Below are 19,991 nucleotides of genomic sequence, written 5' to 3' on the forward strand. Positions count from 1 at the left end.
TTGATTGGAAACTTCCAAGACTAAGTTAGCTCACAATTGTCAGTTGCATCCTGTTAAGTCAATTTCAATGCTCCCATGAAAGACATCGGAACAAGAAACTGATTGTGGAATGTAATAATACCATAGCTCTTGTCATTAGTCACTTTGATTAGTTTTTATAAATCAAAAGGTATGCAGATGTGAATTACTTTCATATGGGAACAATAGTGATGCTCCTTACCTCCTTGCTGAATATTCCTGGAGCATGTATCTAGTATCACGGTTGCGATAAGACAGATCAAAATGCTTGTGCGATTTTTGGTAGAACGGTACTCTCTTAGACGACATGATGGAATCTGCCACTGTTCACTATTCCTGTAAATTAAAAACATTACATTTCAACTTGATCAGAGCTTTCTGGCCACTTCATCACATCCTTCAAACTGAAATGGACTATGTAAAAACATTCATTGTTGAATGCCAGTGGCTGCAGCAATTAAAACATGCCATCAAAATACATTAGACTAAATGTTTCGTTTCACTTTTTAGGAAATGTGCATTTCAATCCTAAGAATGCTTATAAATCCATCAATCAAGCTGATCTTCAACTGACATAGCATAATATTGATGTCTTAGGCCCAATCTACTTCATTTCACCATTTAATCGTGTAATATTTACCATCCCCAAAATTTGGCCTGGGAATTGATATCCACAGTCAAAAAATCCCCCTTTACAAGTTTTGTGCTTTTGTCCACAATTAATTTCCATGTAGGAGCTATATAACTTTTCCAAGATTATAGAACTGAAATAATTATTTACAGTTGCACAAGATTTATTCCTTACAATTTTCGAAACGGTGTGGCTTGCTGTATTAACTGTCACTCGATCACTTTCCCTGCAAAACATGGGATACTACATGTTATAGTTCACTTTAAAAAATCCTCACTTAGTTATGGACACCAAACAGTAACCGACATATCTTTCCGTAGTCACTGTAAAAACGTATCATCAACATCATTTCGTCATTTTTATTTTACTGTGTTTTTTAATGGATTTGATAGCAATAGCAATAGCAGTTAGATTTATATGCCGCTTCATAGGGCTTTCAGCCCTCTCTAAGCAGTTTACAGAGTCAGCATATTGCCCCCAACAACAATCCGGGTCCTCATTTCACCCACCTCGGAAGGATGGAAGGCTGAGTCAACCTTGAGCCGGTGAGATTTGAACCGCCGAAAGTCAGCTGAAGTAGTCTGCAGTGCTGCATTTAACCACTGCGCCACCTTGGCTCTTGATGGGATAACTAAGATTCCTTTCATCTCTTTTCTTACGCCCACAAACTTCTGAACCTTCAAAAGGTTTTTCAAGTGTGCCAACACACAACCCTTCAATAAATACTGTTTTGCTTTATTCTACCAAGAGGCCCTATATCTAAAGTGCATCTACAATTCTTTCTCCTACTGGATGCAGGAATTAGGTACTTTGGCTAAATGGGGTCCACAACCAATGGCTAGAAAACATGGCTGATTTGTGGGGTTCTTGATGCTCTCTGAGCTTAGTTTTTTTTTTTTTTTGGTAGACTTTTCATTACCAAACTAGATAATATCATCAGTGAAAATTATCATCATCATCAGTGCACTGATGAAGTTCCTACTTGTCATGCCTGCAAGCCATCTTGAGAGACCGCCTGCTGCCAATTACCTCCCAAAGACCCATTAGATCACACAGAGCAGGCCTCCTCCGGGTTCTGTCTACCAGCCAATGCCATCTGGCTACGACCTGGGGGAGGGCCTTCTCTGTGGCAGCTCCGGCCCTTTGGAATGAACTTCCCGCAGAGATTCGGACCCTCACCTCTCTCCAAGCCTTCCGAAAAGCCATCAAAACCTGGCTGTGCTGGCAGGCCTGGGGTTGATGAGTTCCCCTCCCCTCTCGACCTGTGTGGTTGTGTGATTCTTGGCTATTTTAACTACTTGTATTGTACTCTGTGTTTTCCTTTCCCCTTTTGAGTTGTTCGCCGCCCTGAGTCCCTCCCGGAATAGGGCGGCATATAAATAAAACAAATCTCAATCTATCTCAATCTTTTCTTTTGGACTTCAGGCCTGCCACACTTTCGACTCTCTATTTTCTATAGTGGGAAAATGGGAGGGGGGAATTGTACGGAGTTGGGTGATATGTAGCCATAATAACATTCTTCTTAGAAAGCCAAGGTCATCTTTGTCTCTGCACCTGGCCGGAACTGGATGGGTAGAAACTGCCAGCCTAGCAGTGGAAGATTGGACCATGTGATGAACTTGTAGGTGTGAGGGCAGGATCTTGAACTTTCAACTGGTTGGGAAAACCTGAAAGCTTTCAGATTTGAGTTTTCCCAGATGTGCCAACATGGCTCTTTCAATAAATTGGAACTTTGAGGAATCTTTTTGCCCCGGACTCTGATTTAATTTTGGATGCTATTTGGAACCCTATTTGGGTACTAAAACATCTTCAAGAAAACAACTGAAAGAGTACCAAGGACTCACAGTTCAACCTGGGCTATAAATATTTTCATCTATTGATATATGGCAGATCCCTTAAAAGTTGTTTCTTCCAAAACCTCCCTATAATCTATCATTTGTTTCACGGACAGATTAAATATTTTATGAAGCAAAATCTTTTTATTTATAAATCTAGATAAGTCCTCACAATATAACTTTTTTAAAAAAAATGAAATATTTCACATATTCTGCTGCCCTCTCTGCCAAACCTTCCTACTTATATCTAATCTGGATTAAGATGATGAACCTTGTCTTCTGAAACGCTTGTAAAACATTTGCTCGGCTTATTTTAAATATTGTATAACTCATCGCCATCATTGTCATCATTAGCATCAAGCAGGACTGGGTGTGATCAAGTCTAGGATGGGAAAGCCGGTGGAAGCAACTTTACTCTTTTATGATGATGACAGACGAATGTCTGAATTAGACATAAGCTCTTTCCCAAGCATTAGAAGAATTCACTTTGCTAGCATGAGTCCTATTTCTGTAGAGTCAAATCCAATGTTGCATACCTACTTTCATACTGTATGTGTGTATATATATATGCACCATGGGAAGATTAAGGATGTGGTATTATCACTAAATCCCAGATAACAAGAGCAGCTCTACTATTTAGCAGAAGGAATGCCCCAAATCTACAGCAAAATATTTGTTATTTAACTTGCTGCTGTGGTAGATTTACTTAAAGAAAGATATAAAGGCACCTGAGGATTATTCTGCTTCAAGTAATACGCTTACATGACCAGCTATGAGTACCAGCCACCTTGAATTAGAAGAAAGAGTACTAAAAAAAAGAGTACTAAAAAAAAGAAAGAGTGGTTAAATGCAGCACTGCAGGCTACTGCTAGATCAGCAGTTCAGCGGTTCAAATCTCACCGGCTCAGGGTTGACTCAGCCTTCCATCCTTCCGAGGTGGGTAAAATGAGGACCCAGATTGTTGGGGGCAATATGCTGACTCTCTGTAAACCGCTTAGAGAGGCCTGAAAGGCCTATGAAGCGGTATATAAGTCTACTGCTATTGCTATTGCTATACTATTTGCCATTATCTCAAGCAGGGAACAACTTGGGTCTTGGCTGTTGTAGTGGTGTGTGAGAACAGCCTTGGGAGACAAGAAGAAGAGACACAGACTAGACCAGGGGTTCTCAAACTTTTTAAACAGGGCGCCAATTCACTGTCCCTCAGATTGTTATGGCGGGGCGGACTGGGTAGGTGGGTATGGCTAGGTGGTCATGTGACTGGGGGGTCATGACCAATTTAGCAGTCTATTAAACAATACACTCCTGGGAGTTGAAAGCAGGTTAGTGAAGGGATGGGTGACCTGACAAATGCGCGCATGACAAAAGCACACCAACAAAACCGTGAGGTCATCAACGTGCCGACAACAGCGTGCCGACAACAGTGCGCCGACAGAAGCGCGATTTAAGTTAAGGTAAGGGTTAGGGTCAGGGTCAGGTTTAGGGTTAGGTTTAGGGTTAGGGTTAGGGTTAGGGTTAGGGTTAGGGTTAGGGTTAGGGTTAGGGTTAGGGTTAGGGTTAGGGTTAGGGTTAGGGTCAGGTTTAGGGTTAGGTTTAGGGTTAGGGTTAGGGTTAGGGTTAGGTTTAGGGTTAGGTTGAGGGTCAGGTTTAGGGTTAGGGTTAGGGTTAGGGTTAGGGTTAGGGTTAGGGTTAGGTTTAGGGTTAGGGTTAGGGTTAGGGTTAGGTTGAGGGTCAGGTTTAGGGTTAGGGTTAGGGTTAGGGTTAGCGCTTCTGTCAGTGTGCCATTGTCGGCGCGCTTCAGCACTCATTCGTTGGCGTGGTTTAGAACTCGCAGTTTTGTCACCGTGGATTTGTCGGGCACCCTTTTGTCGGTGAACCAAGGGATGTGGCTGCCTTGGTCTGTCTCTCTGTCTCTCTCTCTCTCTGTCTCTCTGTCTCTGTCTCTCTGTCTCTCTCTCTCTCTGTCTCTCTCTGTCTCTCTCTGTCTCTCTCTCTCTCTCCCTCCCTCCCTCCCTCCCTCCCTCCCTTTGGAGGCTGGGGAAGTCAAAAATGTGCCCATTTTGGCCTCCTGAGCCTCTGAAAGGAGGGTGGGGGATGGTGGGTAGGTGGGGTGATGTGGGTGGGGCAGCCTTGTGGTCCTTCACGGGCCATATTAATGTCCATATCCAGCCCCCAGGCCATAGTTTGAGGACCCCCTGGCCTAGATAAACACTGAAAGAATGGTTGGGATGGAAGAAGTACCTCAAAAGGGACCCTCGCTAGTTTTCTAACTAGGTAAGCGATGGGGAATGTACTTTCAAACTTGCAAGGTTCTGTTACTCATGGTTGGTGCCTCTTTTCTGGATTTATTGTCCGAAGAAGGGTCTCCTACTTGAGCAGGAGACCCTTCTCCCCTTATAAGACCTCCAAAGTCCCTTCCAACTCTATTATTCTCTATAACTTCCCCCAAGAGCTGCTATTCCAGCTTTGATGGCAGGTGAGATCAAGGATGGTGACATAAGCAGGATTGCGTATCAAAACACAAGCCAGGCCTCTTTTCTATTTGCAGACTGGTGTGGCCCACATCTCCCAAAAATATAGAAGCTTGAGTTGAGAGTCTGCTTACATTCTCCCAGCAAAAGCAGTGAGGACCTCCAAATGCCACCACACCGTCCAGATTCAACCTGTACCTTTCATTGAATGATGAACTACTTCGCCCCCCTGTCCTAAATGGTTAGACTGTCCTGCCACAAGCAGCATGGCATACATTACATTCTGCACTTAAGGTGATCAAATTACGGTGGCTGCCAAAGCTTTCCATAGGTCAGCTTCTACAAAGATATTGGAGTCTTGTGGTCGTGTTCCCACTTAAAAATTAAGACTTAGTCCCTTTGATAGGACATAATAATTGACTTCCTCTTTATGGGAGACAAAGGCTAATTTTGTTTCCAAGCAGTAAGAAGTCGTGAGCGACAATTCCCATTGGTTCACCTGGGAAAAGAGAAGACCAGATGTTTCTCTGAGTCTTCTGCAAACTACGAAGTAAAGGAGACAATGAAATACAATGTCCACACCCCTGACTCACTCTACATTTTGAGAGACAAATAAACTCTATATAAGCCTCCAGGACAACATATATTTATCCAGCCCTTACCTAATTTGGAAAAAGAGCCAAGGTGGCGCAGTGGTTAAAAGCAGCACTGCAGGCTACTGCTAGATCAGCAGGTCAGCGGTTCAAATCTCACCGGCTCAGGGTTGACTCAGCCTTCCATCCTTCCGAGGTGGGTAAAATGAGGACCCAGATTGTTGGGGGCAATATGCTGACTCTCTGTAAACCGCTTAGAGAGGCCTGAAAGGCCTATGAAGCGGTATATAAGTCTACTGCTATTATTATATTAAAAGATAAGGAATTACTACCTAGACATTTAAACTTTTTATTCTAGGAGAAGGATGGACCTGGTGTATTGATGTTAATTATCATATCTAAAAACACAGTCTTGGACAAAATGCCATGCAAATAAAAGGCTGTGTTATGCAGTTGGTATTAGTCTAGGACAGTGGTTCCCAAACTTGGCAACTTTAAGACTTGTGGACTTCAACTCCCAGAATTCTCCAGCCAGCTCTGGGAGTTGAAGTCCACAGGCCTTAAAGTTGCCAAGTTTGGGAACCACTGCAGTATAGCAAAAATGGTCTGTTCAAATTGTGGAGCTTTGGAGGCTGAAATGAAGATGACCCTCTATTTCCTCTTCCCTGCTCAAAAAAACAACTCATTGTTTTCGGACTTTTATAATTGTTTAGAAAAACCCTTCTTTCCTTTCTTGAAAAATCATCTGCTTGACATACATATTTTGTGTCTCAACTGGATTAGATCAGTGCCCAGTTGCAATATTCCCATCCATTTCAGCTCTTTTAACAGTATATTCCTGTTTACAGGATGAGTCAGTTGTGGAACACGCTCACTTGCAGATACAGTATAGGAAACACTGTTCTAAATTATTTCCCCATTTTCTTGAACATTTCCTTGGGAATTTGATTATGTGCTGTAAACTCGATGCCAGCTCTTAGAACTTAGAATAATTTTGTTGTCACTTTGAATGTACACTAATTGGCATACATTAAAATGAAATTAAAATGAATTCTGGGAGTTGAAGTCCACAAGTCTTAAAGTTGCCAAGTTTGGGAACCACTGGTCTAGGAAAATATCAAGAAATATTTCAAATACAGAGAGTCCTTGATTTAAAGCTGGTCACTTAGTTTCAAAGTTACAATGAACCCAGTGGTGGTATTCAGCAGGTTCTGACCAGTTCTGGAGAACCGGTAGCTGAAATTTTGAGTAGTTCGGAGAACCAGTAGAAACCATCTCTGATTGGCCCCACCCCCCATCTATTCTCTGCTTCCGGAGTCCTAGCTGATTGGGAGGGAATGGGGGATTTTGCATTAACCTTCCCCTGCCATGCCCACCAAGTCATGCCCACAGAACCGGTAGTAAAATCCCAACACTGAATGGACCTCCCAATGGGTACTTTCAACCTGGTTCCGAAGTTCTGATGGCCAGACACTATCTGTGGTCACATGACCTCACGTTGGACACTCAACAACCAGCCCAGTAATTATGGTCGATTTGCAGCATCCCACAGTCATGTGACCATGGTTTAGGATGCTTTTGCTTAAAAAAAAAACACCTGGCATTTATTTCTGGATGTTGGCAAAAACAGGCCATGGGACAGGTGACTTGTTTTAAAACCATCACAACTTACGGCCATGTTGCACAGGCTCTCCATTACAATCGCAAGTTGAAAACTACCTGTATTGTGGAAGTCTTTAAATCCCAGCGGCATTAATTGCTCTAATTGCCACAATCCAAAGATGAAGTTGGTGTTAAAATGCAGAGTGAAACATTCTACAATGTTCACCAGGAAGTTGCCTGCAGGCGTTTTCCCTTGCAACAGTCCAAGCTGACAATTAGCAAGGGAGGGAAGGTTTCAGCGAACGTAGATACAGGCCAAGAATTCATGTTGGGTATTCCCACCACAGACGTCTGCTCTCTTGCTAAACTTTCTGTCTTCAAGCAATGAATCCCACCAGCTGCGACCAAACACGGCCAAATGCAAGTTACTCTTCCTAATGCAAGGAAAAGCTGATAGCCAATTGGTACTTCATGGTAGTGGATCTGGGTACTTGAGAGACCGCCTACTGCCAATCACCTCCACTCGACCAATTAGATCCCATAGATTAGGCCTCCTCCGAGTTCCATCAGCCGGTCAATGTCGACTGGCAACCACGCGGAGGAGAGCCTTCTCGGTGGCAGCTCCGACCCTATGGAACGATCTCCCCGTGGAGATTCGGACCCTCACCACCCTCCAGACCTTCCGCGCAGCCCTTAAAACCTGGCTGTCCCGTCAGGTCTGGGGTTAAAGACCGTAACCCACCCGAATTGTATGAATGTTGTGCTTTTAATGATGTACTGTCTTATGTGTTAATCTGTTTGTTTTCCCCTCCTTTCGAATTGTAAGCCGCCCTGAGTCCCCCCAGGGAAAAGGGTGGCATATAAATAAACTACTCCAATACTCCAATACTCCAATACTTTCAGATCATGTCTGAAAGGGCCAATTATGTAGGGCCAACATGACACAGTTTCAGGGGCAGTTGAAAAACAGGGATTTTTCACTTTAATCTGCCCAAATCTTGACAAAATATTTTTTTTAAAAAAAAAACCGGCCCATCATCATGCATTGCACCCCCTTGGTTGACTGAAGCTGAGGAAGTGGGAGGAACAACAGAGTCCTGGATTGTTGATTTTTAAAGAGCTATGACAGTGAAAAAAAGTATGAAATTATAATAGATCAGATCCAGATATGTATCAATAGAGGCCATCGAGGCAGAGATCCTGCAGCGTTTAGAAGCCCATGTTTTGAATGAATTAAAGCCAAAAGAATGGTTGTTAAACTTACAAATGGTGAAAACTGTTGAGAACAAAAACCTCTTCCAAAAGGAGAACGCAGCGCAGGGAATCCACGGGACCATTTTATAAAACCGCTTCTCTTGGCCCGATGCCAAGGCTTGGAATCTGACCAAAACAGTGTTAATTAATTCCTCTGCAACTGTTTAGTGGCCATTTGGGGTGTTTCTTTAAACTGTTCTTTTTAATATTTAAAAACATTTAAGTTAATAGTGTGATGGTCTAAACAAGTCATGGGTTACATCTTGGATTATAAATTCTGGTTGCTGTTGCCATAATTAGGTGTTGTTGTTTTTTCAAAATCAATGGACTGGCTTCATCAAATTTTGAGATAAATTTAGATGGCTTTGACACTTTAGCATCTGCTAGGAATTTCTTTTACCAGTTCCAGTTTGAAGCAAAAAAGAAGAAGCTATTTCTCCCTCTCTAAGCAAAATGCAAGCCATAGGTTCCCCTTACACATATGTGCTAATCGTTCCCGACTCTAGGGGGTGGTGCTCATCTCCATTTCAAAGCCAAAGCCAGCGCTGTCCAAAGAAGTTGGTCATGTGGCTGGCATGAATAAACGCCAAAGGCACACAGAACACTATTACCTTCCCACCAAAGGTGGTTCCTATTTTTTCTACTTGCATTTTTAACTGCTTTCGAACTGCGAGGTTGGCAAAAGCTGGGATAAGTAATGGGAGCTCACTCTATTACGTGGCGCTAGGGATTCGAACCACTGAACTGGGGTTCCTACCAGTTCGGCCGAACCGGTAGTAACTTGGCAGCCTTGGTTGCTGGAACTGGCAGTGACCCAGGCCTGCTATGTCCCCGAACTGGTAGGAACCCCAGCTGGCGGGGCCTCGGAGGAGGGCGTTTTCTGTGGCCGCTCCGACCCTGTGGAACCAGCTACCCCCAGAGGTCCAGACCTCGCCCACCCTCATGGCCTTCAGAAAAGCTGTTAAAACCTGGCTGTTCCGGCAGGCCTGGGGCTGTTGGCCTTATTATGTAGGGTCCAGCCCCAATTTGAACGTATGCGTGTTGGAGAATTTTAATCTTTATTTTTATTTTGTTTGTTTTTCTTTCTTGTTCTGGGTAAGCCGCCCAGAGCTTTCCGGGATTGGGTGGCCTATAAATCTAATAAATTAAATTAAATTGATGGTTTGAATCCCTAGCGCTGCGTAACGGAGTGAGCTCCCGTTACTTGTCCCAGCTTTTGCCAACCTAGCAGTTCGAAAGCAGGTAAAAATGCAAGAGTCAGATCACATATAAATGCACCAGAAAAATGCAATTTGCATAAAGTATGTTTTCTGGTAAAAGAGATGAGAGTAAATATTCATTGATTTTATGCATTCACACATACCTTGGGAGCGAGGGAGACTTGCCATGTTTCAGGAGATAAAAACTGAATCAAAGGGGGAAACTCAGTTCCTTCACCATGAACATGAACTCTTGCAATGCACATTACACGGGGCTACCCTTGAAAAGGAGCCAGAAACTTCCGCTCGTACAGAATGTGACCCCATGGGTCATTTTGTGCTCCCAAAGAAAGCCTCTGCTGTGCAAGCTGCATTGGGTGCCAGGTTGCTTCCCAGTCCAATTCAAGGTGATGATTATGACCTTAAAAGCTTTATGTGGCATGGGGCCAGGTTATCTACGCAGCCGACTTTGTCGCATTACACGGGTTTCTACCAACCAGTCAAGCAGGGAAGGTGTGTTACGGACCCCGTCAATTCAAGAATTCCCATGGCAGAGTCCAGGAAGTGACTCTTCTCTGCCGTTACCCTCGCCTTGTGGAATATTCTCCGCCCAGAGGTGAGGCAGCCCCCTGACCAGGGGTGGGATTCAAAAAATATTTACTACCACTTTTGTGGGCGTGGCTTGCTGGGCATGGCATGACTTTGTGGGCGTGGCAGGGGAAGGATACTGCAAAATCCCCATTCCCTCCCCACCCCACTAATCTGCTTTCCAGCTCCGTTCTCCTGTTCAGGGCAACAAAAGAAGATCAGCTGGGAGGCTGGGAGGCAGCAGGGGCGGGGCCAGCCTATGTGTTGGTTCTCCGAACTACTCAAAATTTCCGCTACCGGTTCTCCAGAACTGGTCAAAACTGGCTGAATGCCACCTGTGCCCTTGGCCTTCCTGGCCTTCCAGAAAAGTGTGAAAACATGACTCTGCCTCTGTGGCCTCACATAGGGAGCCCAGAGGAGCACACCATCATGGGGCTGGTTAACCTAAGTTAACCAGAGCCGAGGTGGCGCAGTGGTTAGGGTGCAGTACTGAAGGCCACTACAGCTGACTGTTATCTGCAGTTTGGCTGTTCAAATCTCACCGGCTCAAGGTTGACTCAGCCTTCCATCCTTCCAAGGTGGGTAAAATGGGGACCCAGACTGTGGGGGCAATGTGCTGACTCTGTAAACCGCTTAGAGAGGGCTGAAAGCCCTATGAAGCGGTATATAAGTCTAACTGCTATTGCTATTGCTAACCTAAGTGCCCTCTCTTTGCTTTTTTAAACAAATTTTAGCATTATTTTTACTTATCCTTGCCTCTTTTTAAATTTTAACTTTTGCATACTCTTTTTATTTTTTTAATATTTTATTGTATACCACCCAGAATCCCTCTCCGTGGGATTTGGGGCGTTCCAAAATGATAAATTTGTGATAAGTGAATAAGGTGATAAATAAATGAGTCCTTGGTGCTCCCGGAGCTTGTTTGGTTCATTATCCTTTGCTAGCAGTGAGAATGTTACTTAGTTGGGTAATTCAATTCTGCAAGAAAACCACCAAGCTCAGTGAGCACCAAGGACCCCGCAGTTCGACCCTGAGCTACAAATATTCTCCTTTACTGATAAATAAATAAAACCTTTTAGATTCACAAGACGGCCAGGAAGAGGATTGATAAGAGCACTAGAAACATAGTGTGGGGTCACAGTCCCAATATTTATTGGGAGGATCAGAGGTGGCATTCAGCCGGTTCTCTCCGGGTTAGGCAAACCGGTAGCAGTTGCTGCAGGAGGCTCCGCCTACCTGCCCGACATAATGCGCGACCTTCTGTGCCTGCTCCGCTCACATGTGTCACATCTGCACATGCGCACCACCTTCTGCGCATGTGCAGATGTGACACATGGGAGCGGAGCAGGCATGCGCTCACATTTGCAAACCGGTAGGGAAGGTAAGTGAATCCCACCGCTGAGTAGGATCCTAATCAAACCCTCCTTCTAACTCTACCAGCTACACAGAACGGGTGACAGGATGGTTCCCTACCAATAGCAATAGCAGTTAGACTTATATACCGCTTCATAGGCCTTTCAGCCCTCTCTAAGCGGTTTACAGAGAGTCAGCATATTGCCCCCAACAATCTGGGTCCTCATTTTACCCACCTCGGAAGGATGGAAGGCTGAGTCAACCCTGAGCCGGTGAGATTTGAACCGCTGAACTGCTGATCTAGCAGTAGCCTGCAGTGCTGCATTTAACCACTGCGCCACCTTGGCTCTTCACATTTTTGGTGCTCACAGGTATGGATTATTAATTGTTCCTGGTTTTTATAGGATCACTTATTCCACCCAACACACTGGCCCAGGTAAACGAATAGATGACGATGAGATACATTTCGCTGAATTACAAATTTATTTTTGTTTATTAAAATTTATTGGCCGCCCATCTTACCGCAGGGTAAGTTCAATGAGGATGAAATGCTTACTATCTCACGCAAAAGAATATTGTGGAATGAAGCTGCCACTGCTGCACAATAATCATGCAAGTCAGGTACACCTAGCGTTGCCTCCAACTTCACATCAGGATAGAGGCCCTTTATTTTAATCACATCTGTAGGAAAAAGTTATGCAGCTGCCCTTTCATCATATCCCGGGAGTGTCGTTTAAGAATTATGACAAACGGATAGACGCCCTTAGAACGCTTCCACTAAACTTAAAACATGCTGACAAAAGGCAATATTATTCTAACCATACTCATGTGTTTTAATTAGCCCTGGAGCTGGGCTACTCGGCAGCACGATTTAGATTCAGCTGAAAACACAACCCATCACATCCCATGTATCAAAATAGGCTCAAAGCCCACAGCAGTTCAAGATGCAGGTCCCCAATGCACTCTGAATATTCTGCATCCTTCTGGTTAAGCACTAAAGGATGTGCTAATCAAAGGAAATCTCTGCCACACATCTATGCTATTCCTCACGAGGAGGGCATTTTTTTTTCCCATTGGCTCCTCTGCCTTTTTTCACCTAATTCTATTCTGAAGCAGGCATCATTTAAGAAGAAGAAAAAAAATCAAATTTTTCCACCCGTCAGGAGATTACGGTTTTGGGGTGTTTTTTGTTTTTAAGAAAATACAAAACTGCATCATGGAGCGAACGCTAGAATGCATCAACAATCAGAAATCCATCTTTTCAAAAAGAAGACTTCAAATGCAACAGAGGAAGAATCAGGATGTTTCTGTGCGAAACTGTTGCTGAGTTTCGATAAGTTTCGCTTGTTACTTGAAAAGGATTCCTAGACGAATTCAAATGAAAAAAAAAATTATGGCTTCATTCGGTTGCTAACTTTGGCCTTAATAGCTCTGTACGTTGAATAAAGGAATGGTGAATGAAGCAGTGCTGAATCACTTAATAAATGGGATGCTTTTCCATGATACCAAAAATAAACCACAGTTTCTCCTTGCTTGCTTCCTTTACTAATAGATCTGGAGTTCAAGGCGCCTTCAGGGATTTGCCTGTTAAATTCCTGATGGACTCTTGAGTAGCAGCTCCAAAGCTCCTCACCTCCCATTGGCTTTAATTAAGCCCTCAATAGGTACACACCCATTGTGTTTTTGTTGTTGTTTTTCTATTTCTGCCCTTAAATTTTAAAAAAAGTCACTCAATGAAGACACAGGGGGGAAAAAAGACAACCTGTGTTTTCTCATTTGAACCACAATAAATATATAAAAATATAATATATGTCTATTTTCTAGGAAAGAAAGGCTTACTTACTTAATTAGATGTCAAGACTGCAGAGCTGAGTGGAAGGCAGCCTGGCTCAGCTCTGGCCAAGGGGAAACAAAAATAATGCCTAAAGGAGATCTGCTGCCCCTTTCCTCCCATTTATGGGTAGCTATTAATCTATATATAGAACCAATTGAAGAGCTCTCACAAACCAGAGGTGGGTCTTTTAAGCAATAAACTACGACTTAGGTAAGTGGGGGACATCCTCGTTTCCCACCTTTGGGACAGCCTTTCTTGGAGTGGAGAGAACTTCCTATCTGGGCATTTTGTTGACGTAGAGAAAATGTTGGCAATCAGCCTGGTATATATAATATGATTGATAGATAGATAGATAGATAGATAGATAGATAGATAGATAGATAGATAGATAGATAGATAGATAGATAGAAAGATAGATAGTTAGATAGTTAGATAGATGATAGAGAGATAGAGAGATAGAGAGATAGAAAGAAAGATAGATAGTTAGATAGTTAGATAGTTAGATAGTTAGATAGTTAGATAGTTAGATAGTTAGATAGATGATAGATAGAGAGATAGAGAGATAGAGAGATAGAGAGATAGAGATAGATAGATAGATAGATAGATAGATAGATAGATAGATAGATAGATAGATAGATAGATATAGATAGATAGATAGATAGAGAGATGATAGATAGATATAGATAGATAGATGATAGACAGACAGACAGACATATAGATAGATATAGATATAATAGATATAGATATAGATATAGATATAGATATAGATATAGATATAGATATAGATATAGATATAGATATAGATATAGATATAGATATAGATATAGATATAGATATAGATATAGATATAGATATAGATATAGATATAGATATAGATATAGATATAGACAGATAGATAGATATATTTGGGCATACCAGGGGTTGTGACACTAAATGCATACCTATTTCCCTGGCTCAGCTGATAAAGTAGGAGAACCTTGTGGCTTAGTGGTTAACACATCTGCCTAATATGTAATACAGCCCAGGTTCGAATCCCAGTAATGGTATGGCTAGTTGATGAGAGCTAAATAGCTTGAAATAGATCTATACTAGTCTCCCTTTATTTATTTATCAGCACAAATACAACATATAGATAGATAGATAGATAGATAGATAGATAGATAGATAGATAGATAGATAGATAGATAGATAGATGATAGATAGATAGATAGATAGATGATAGATAGATAGATAGATAGATAGATAGATAGATAGATAGATAGATAGATAGATAGATGATAGACAGACAGACAGACAGACAGACATATAGATATAGATGTAGATGTAGGTGTAGATATAGATATAGATATAGATATAGATATAGATATAGATATAGATATAGATATAGATATAGATATAGATATAGATATAGATATAGATATAGATATAGATATAGATATAGATATAGATATAGATATAGATATAGATGGGGCAGCTCCGATAATGATTGAAAAAGACCAACTCCGATCGTGAAGTTTTGAAAACCCGATTAGTGGGGAGGCAAGATTTCTCTTGCGCTTGGAGTTGTAAGCTGATCCTCCCCAAAGTCTCTTTAAGAGCCGCTTGGATTATAAAAAAACATTCTTGCCATATGTTAAGTCACATCATCTAGGTTTTTTAAGAACTGTGTGAACACAGGGAGAGATCAAGCCTGCCCAAGGGACGGCTGCTCAGCTCCAGCTTCCGTCGGAGATGCCGGGCCTTCGCTACTGCTAGCTTGACAAAGCACATCCCCCCCCCCTCCGTCTGCCTGCCCGCCCGGTTAAATCCAGCTGCTGTCAAAACATCTCTCGGTTTCTGAGGAACTTGAAAGAGGAAAGCACAGAATGAGGAAAAAGGCACATAACAGGATTTGGGTGAGCTAGTGACCACAGATGCAGTTGCAATAATATTGTAAGCCACCCAGATTTACCATGTGGCTAATACATTTTGCAAATATATTTTAAAAAATTGCATTGTGGCTTAAAGCCCAAACCCTAAATATATATTTAGAAAGAAATGTAGTCATGGTGCAGTCAGATACCCATATATACAACAGACAGTCCATTTAGTGACCGTTTGAAGTTACAGTGTGACTTATGACTCTTTTTCACATTTACGACCGTTTGCAGCATCCCCATGGCCCTGTGATCAAAATTCAGACACTTGGCAACTGTCTCATATTTACGACGGCTGCAGTGTCCCGTGATCACTTCTGACAAGCAAATTCAATGGGGAAGCCAGGTTTATTTAATAACTGTGTTTACTAACTTAACAACCACAGTGATTCACTAAACAACTGTGGCAAGAAAGGTTGTGAAATGGGACAAAACTCACTTAACGTGGCGCAGTGGTTAAATGCAGCACTGCAGGCTACTGCTAGATCAGCAGTTCAGCGGTTCAAATCTCACCGGCTCAGGGTTGACTCAGCCTTCCATCCTTCCGAGGTGGGTAAAATGAGGACCCAGATTGTTGGGGACGATATGCTGACTCTCTGTAAACTGCTTAGAGAGGCCTGAAAGGCCTATGAAGCGGTATATAAGTCTACTGCTATTGCTATATTGCTATTGCTATTACTTAGCAGCCAAAAAATTGGGTTCGATTGTGATCATAAATTGAGGAGTACCTATATTGTGTTCAGTGAAATGCGCTTCTGTGGGTGTCTAAGACCACAGCCTAATATTACCACAAATTTAACCTGGCTAAATTTGGGCCATAGTGCTTAGGGAATGGTCCTTGTCGGATTGTGCCCAGCCCCAGTTAAATTGTAAGAAAAGATACCGAAATAAGGACTAGAAGACACATTTTATTATTCGTGTAATTCAAACGCTGGGTTTCCATTCATAAGATATTGTCACTCTTGGAGGTGCAGAAGAGTGGAGACGAGACGGACAAAAGTGCACGGCAGAAGTATAAATAAACTTGAATTGAATTGAATTGAATTGAATTTATTGCACTTATATGCCGCCCTTTTCCCCGGAGGGGACTCAGGGCGGCTCACAATCCAAGTCAGGGAAGGGGATACAGATAAGGAATAAAAAAGACGAACAGAACAATACACAATTTAAAAGCACACAACAACCATACCATTTGAGGGGGGGGGCAAAAGCTCTTTAGCCCCAGGCCTGTCGGAACAGCCAGGTTTTAAGGGCTTTGCGGAAGGCCTGGAGGGTGGTGAGGGTCCGGATCTCCACGGGGAGCTTGTTCCAGAGGGCCGGAGCAGCCACAGAGAAGGCTCTCCTCCGGGTAGTCGCCAGCCGGCATTGGCCAGCAGATGAAATTCGGAGGAGGCCTAATCTGTGGGATCTAATCGGTCTATTGGAGGTAATTGGCAGCAAGCGGTCTCTCAAGTACCCAAGTACCCAACTTCATTTGGGATTACACAAGATAAATGTGACATTCCCTGAAAATCAAGATGACTGGGCTCTCCCGTGGCATATTGAGAATCATAGAACTACAGAGTTAGAAGTGGCCATCTGGGCCCTTCAGTCAAATAAGATGGATCCTTCCACGGATTATGCCTAAATCTGGAGCAAGAACTTTCTGCAGCTTCAAGGCTCTCATAGAATCATCATTTTCCATCACCGTCATCTGTTTGGCAAGATTTCCTCTGGAGCAACCTCTGTTGGTTTTTTGGTAATTGCTGCATGATTCCGTAGATGCAATTCTATCCCTTGATGATCTGCTACAAGTATCATTCTCAGAAAAACCGATTTTCAGTTTGTCTATGGAGATTCTCAGTCTTCCAGGTCATCGTTGTCCCAAAGTTGCTTTATTTTCAAGAGGCAACTGGACTTTCTGGTTTTTCTTTGAAGACATTTTTGCTTCTCACCCAAGGAGCTTCTTCAGCTCTGACTGGATGGTGGGGAATGGAAGGATTTAGACTCCTCGCAGACAGCTGGACATTTGCATCCTTTTAGCAGATTGTTAAGATCACCTGGAGGTTTATCTGTGTCATTGGGGTCAGCGGAGTGATGCAAAATGGGTGTGGAGGCTTCCTGGAACTGTTGAAAGGGCTGTGTTGCAGACTGGAGATAGATCAGAGGTGGTATCCAGCCAGTACTGACAGGTTCTGGAGAACAGGTAGTGAAGATTTTGAGTAGTTCGTAGAGAGGGTGGGTGCTACACTAGGATGTGAATTTTCACCTCCGTTCAGATTTTCCAAGTCCCATGGCAATGGGCAATAGCTCCTAGCTGTACAAGACATTACGCCGAAAAGTATTTTAATGATTTGTTTGCGGTTAATCCAAGAGAGGTCAACAAGGAAAGGTATAGCGTGAGTCCATCGTGACTCCGAGCTCCTGGATAGGTTACACTCAGCAATTCTTTTCTGAATAGTACAGCATGTTCTCTCCCACTGCTAGAAGATCAGCTTTACGTTGTCTTGCCAGAGAGAGCTTCTAAAGAAAGAAGAAAAAGTCTTTAAGAGGTTTAGTTAAAGCTTGAAGTATACTGTACTAACAATCATCGTGAAAAGATACAGCTATTGGGCAAACATGTAAAGGGAGACAGTACTCAGAGTGGCAGCCAAATAGTACCTTCCTCTGTTGGTGTTTATCTAGCTGGGTAATGAAGTCTTCAAGAAAACAATCAAGCTGAGAGAGAGAAAACCAAGGACCCCATAACCTAAAACTAGGGGGGAGGGGGGAAGTCTGATGTCTGAAATGATGACCCCCTATATAGCCAGAGGCAAAGATGGCGCTGCATGCATTTACAGCAGGGGTCCTCAAACTATCGCCTGCAGGCCAGATACGGCCTGCCAAAGCCATTAATACGTCCCGCGAGGGCCCACGAGGCTGCCCCACCCACATTGCCCCACCTACCCGCCTGCCCCCCTCCTCTGCCTTCTGGAGGCTGAGGAAGCCAAAAACGGGAAGCCTCCAGACAGGGAGGGAGGGAGGGAGACACACACACACACACACACACACACACACACAGAGCAATAGCAACAGCAGTTAGACTTATATACCGCTTCATAGGGCTTTCAGCCCTCTCTAAGCGGTTTACAGAGTCAGCATTATTGCCCCCACAGTTTGGGTCCTCATTTCACCCACCTCGGAAGGATGGAAGGCTGAGTCAACCTTTGAGCCGGTGAGATTTGAACAGCCGAACTGCAGAACTGCAGTCAGCTGAAGTAGCCTGCAGTGCTGCACTCTAACCACTGCGCTACCTTGGCCCTTTGGTACACATACACACACACAAACAGAACTTACTCACACACACCCCAAGGCAGCCACATCCCTTCACTAACCTGCTTTCCACTCCCAGGAGCCTAACAAATTAAAGTTTAATTTGTGTGTGTTGTTTAATGGACTGCTAAATTGGCCATGCCCAGACAATCACAGGACCCTCCCCCCTAGCCACACCCACCCAGCCTGTCTGGCCCTCCAACAGTCTGAGGGACCGTGAATTGGCCCCCTGTTTAAAGAGTTTGATGACCCCTTGATATACAGCACTGAGAGCACATTGAAATGACTGGAGTTTCAAATTGTAGTGTACATTAACAGAAAATCATCATGCCAGTTAATGTTTGCACTGCAGGGCAATGTGTCCACATAGGGGGTCTAATCCTTTCCACTTATGTTTTATTTTTTTTTCCCCCATTACTTTAGGACACAGCCAGAACATACATAGAAAATTTCCAGCTGGTAACTATCACTTAGGCCTTAGCCATATTTAAAAGAATAGGTATGCAGGTATAATTAAATCAGTGGGGTTTGCAATTGATTTCGAAATGCCAGCAAATATTTCCCAGCAATTGACACACCTCTCGGCAAGGGTGACAGTGGGCCTGTTGCGCAATAATGTTCTCGGTTGGTTCTCATTTGTGAACCACCGGTTGCCAACCTGCGGCTTTTGTTTAGAAAGCAGAACGGAAAGCGTGCCGCTGGGCAATACGTTCAGGTGTGCAAGCAGCTGTTCCGTCATCCTTTTCTATGCAAAATTCTGTTACTGCTGTGGGAAGAAATATCCACCTGGTTCAGTTCCAAGCTGGAAGGAAGACTCTGGAAACATGGAGCCTGATTGGAAAGATGGTTTAATGAGGAACAGAATTGCCAGCGTTTGAAATTTGAAATTTAATAAATTTAATAAAATTTGTATGCTGCCCAATCTTCCAAGACGTCGCCCATCCCTTATTTTAAATGAACTTACAGCATTTCAGCAATAGCAATAGCAGTTAGACTTATATACCGCTTCATAGGGCTTTCAGCCCTCTCTAAGCGGTTTACAGAGTCAGCATATTGCCCCCAACAACAATCCGGGTCCTCATTTCACCCACCTCGGAAGGATGGAAGGCTGAGTCAACCCTGAGCCAGTGAGATTTGAACCGCCGAACTGCAGATAACAATCAGCTGGAAGTGGCTGCAGTACAGCACTCTAACCACTGTGCCACCTCGGCTCTATAAGTCAGGAATAGATGTCAATTTTGTGCCCTTCACAGTTCAGGCCCAAAGCCCCTGCATTGTTACCTTGCAAAGAAACAAAGAAAACAGCCAAGAAAAAAATCTGAGATAATTCCATGCAGCTTTTTATATAATTTAAGTTTATATACAAACTTAGTCACTCCTAATAATTTGGTTTTATTTTCTTGGCA

At 43.2% G+C, this 19,991-nt stretch overlaps 1 protein-coding gene across 1 annotated transcript in view; it reads right to left on the bottom strand.

The window, feature by feature from the left end:
• The window catches only part of MYOM2 (myomesin 2), a 92,161-nt gene extending 78,675 nt beyond the window's left edge, over positions 1 to 13,486 (bottom strand). The window contains exons 1-2 of the mRNA XM_087718983.1: positions 13,388 to 13,486; positions 221 to 354 (exon numbers count right to left, since the gene is read on the bottom strand). Coding sequence (XP_087575109.1) covers positions 221 to 327 — 107 coding nt within the window. The 5' untranslated portion in view covers positions 328 to 354; positions 13,388 to 13,486. The remainder of the gene's footprint in view (positions 1 to 220; positions 355 to 13,387) is intronic.
• Positions 13,487 to 19,991: the final 6,505 nt, after the last annotated feature.

Source organism: Thamnophis sirtalis, unplaced genomic scaffold (genome assembly GCF_051295495.1).
Source record: "Thamnophis sirtalis isolate CommonGarterSnake01/CBP01778 unplaced genomic scaffold, rThaSir2_p1.2 scaffold_6, whole genome shotgun sequence".
Classification (NCBI taxonomy): Eukaryota; Metazoa; Chordata; class Lepidosauria; order Squamata; family Natricidae; genus Thamnophis; species Thamnophis sirtalis.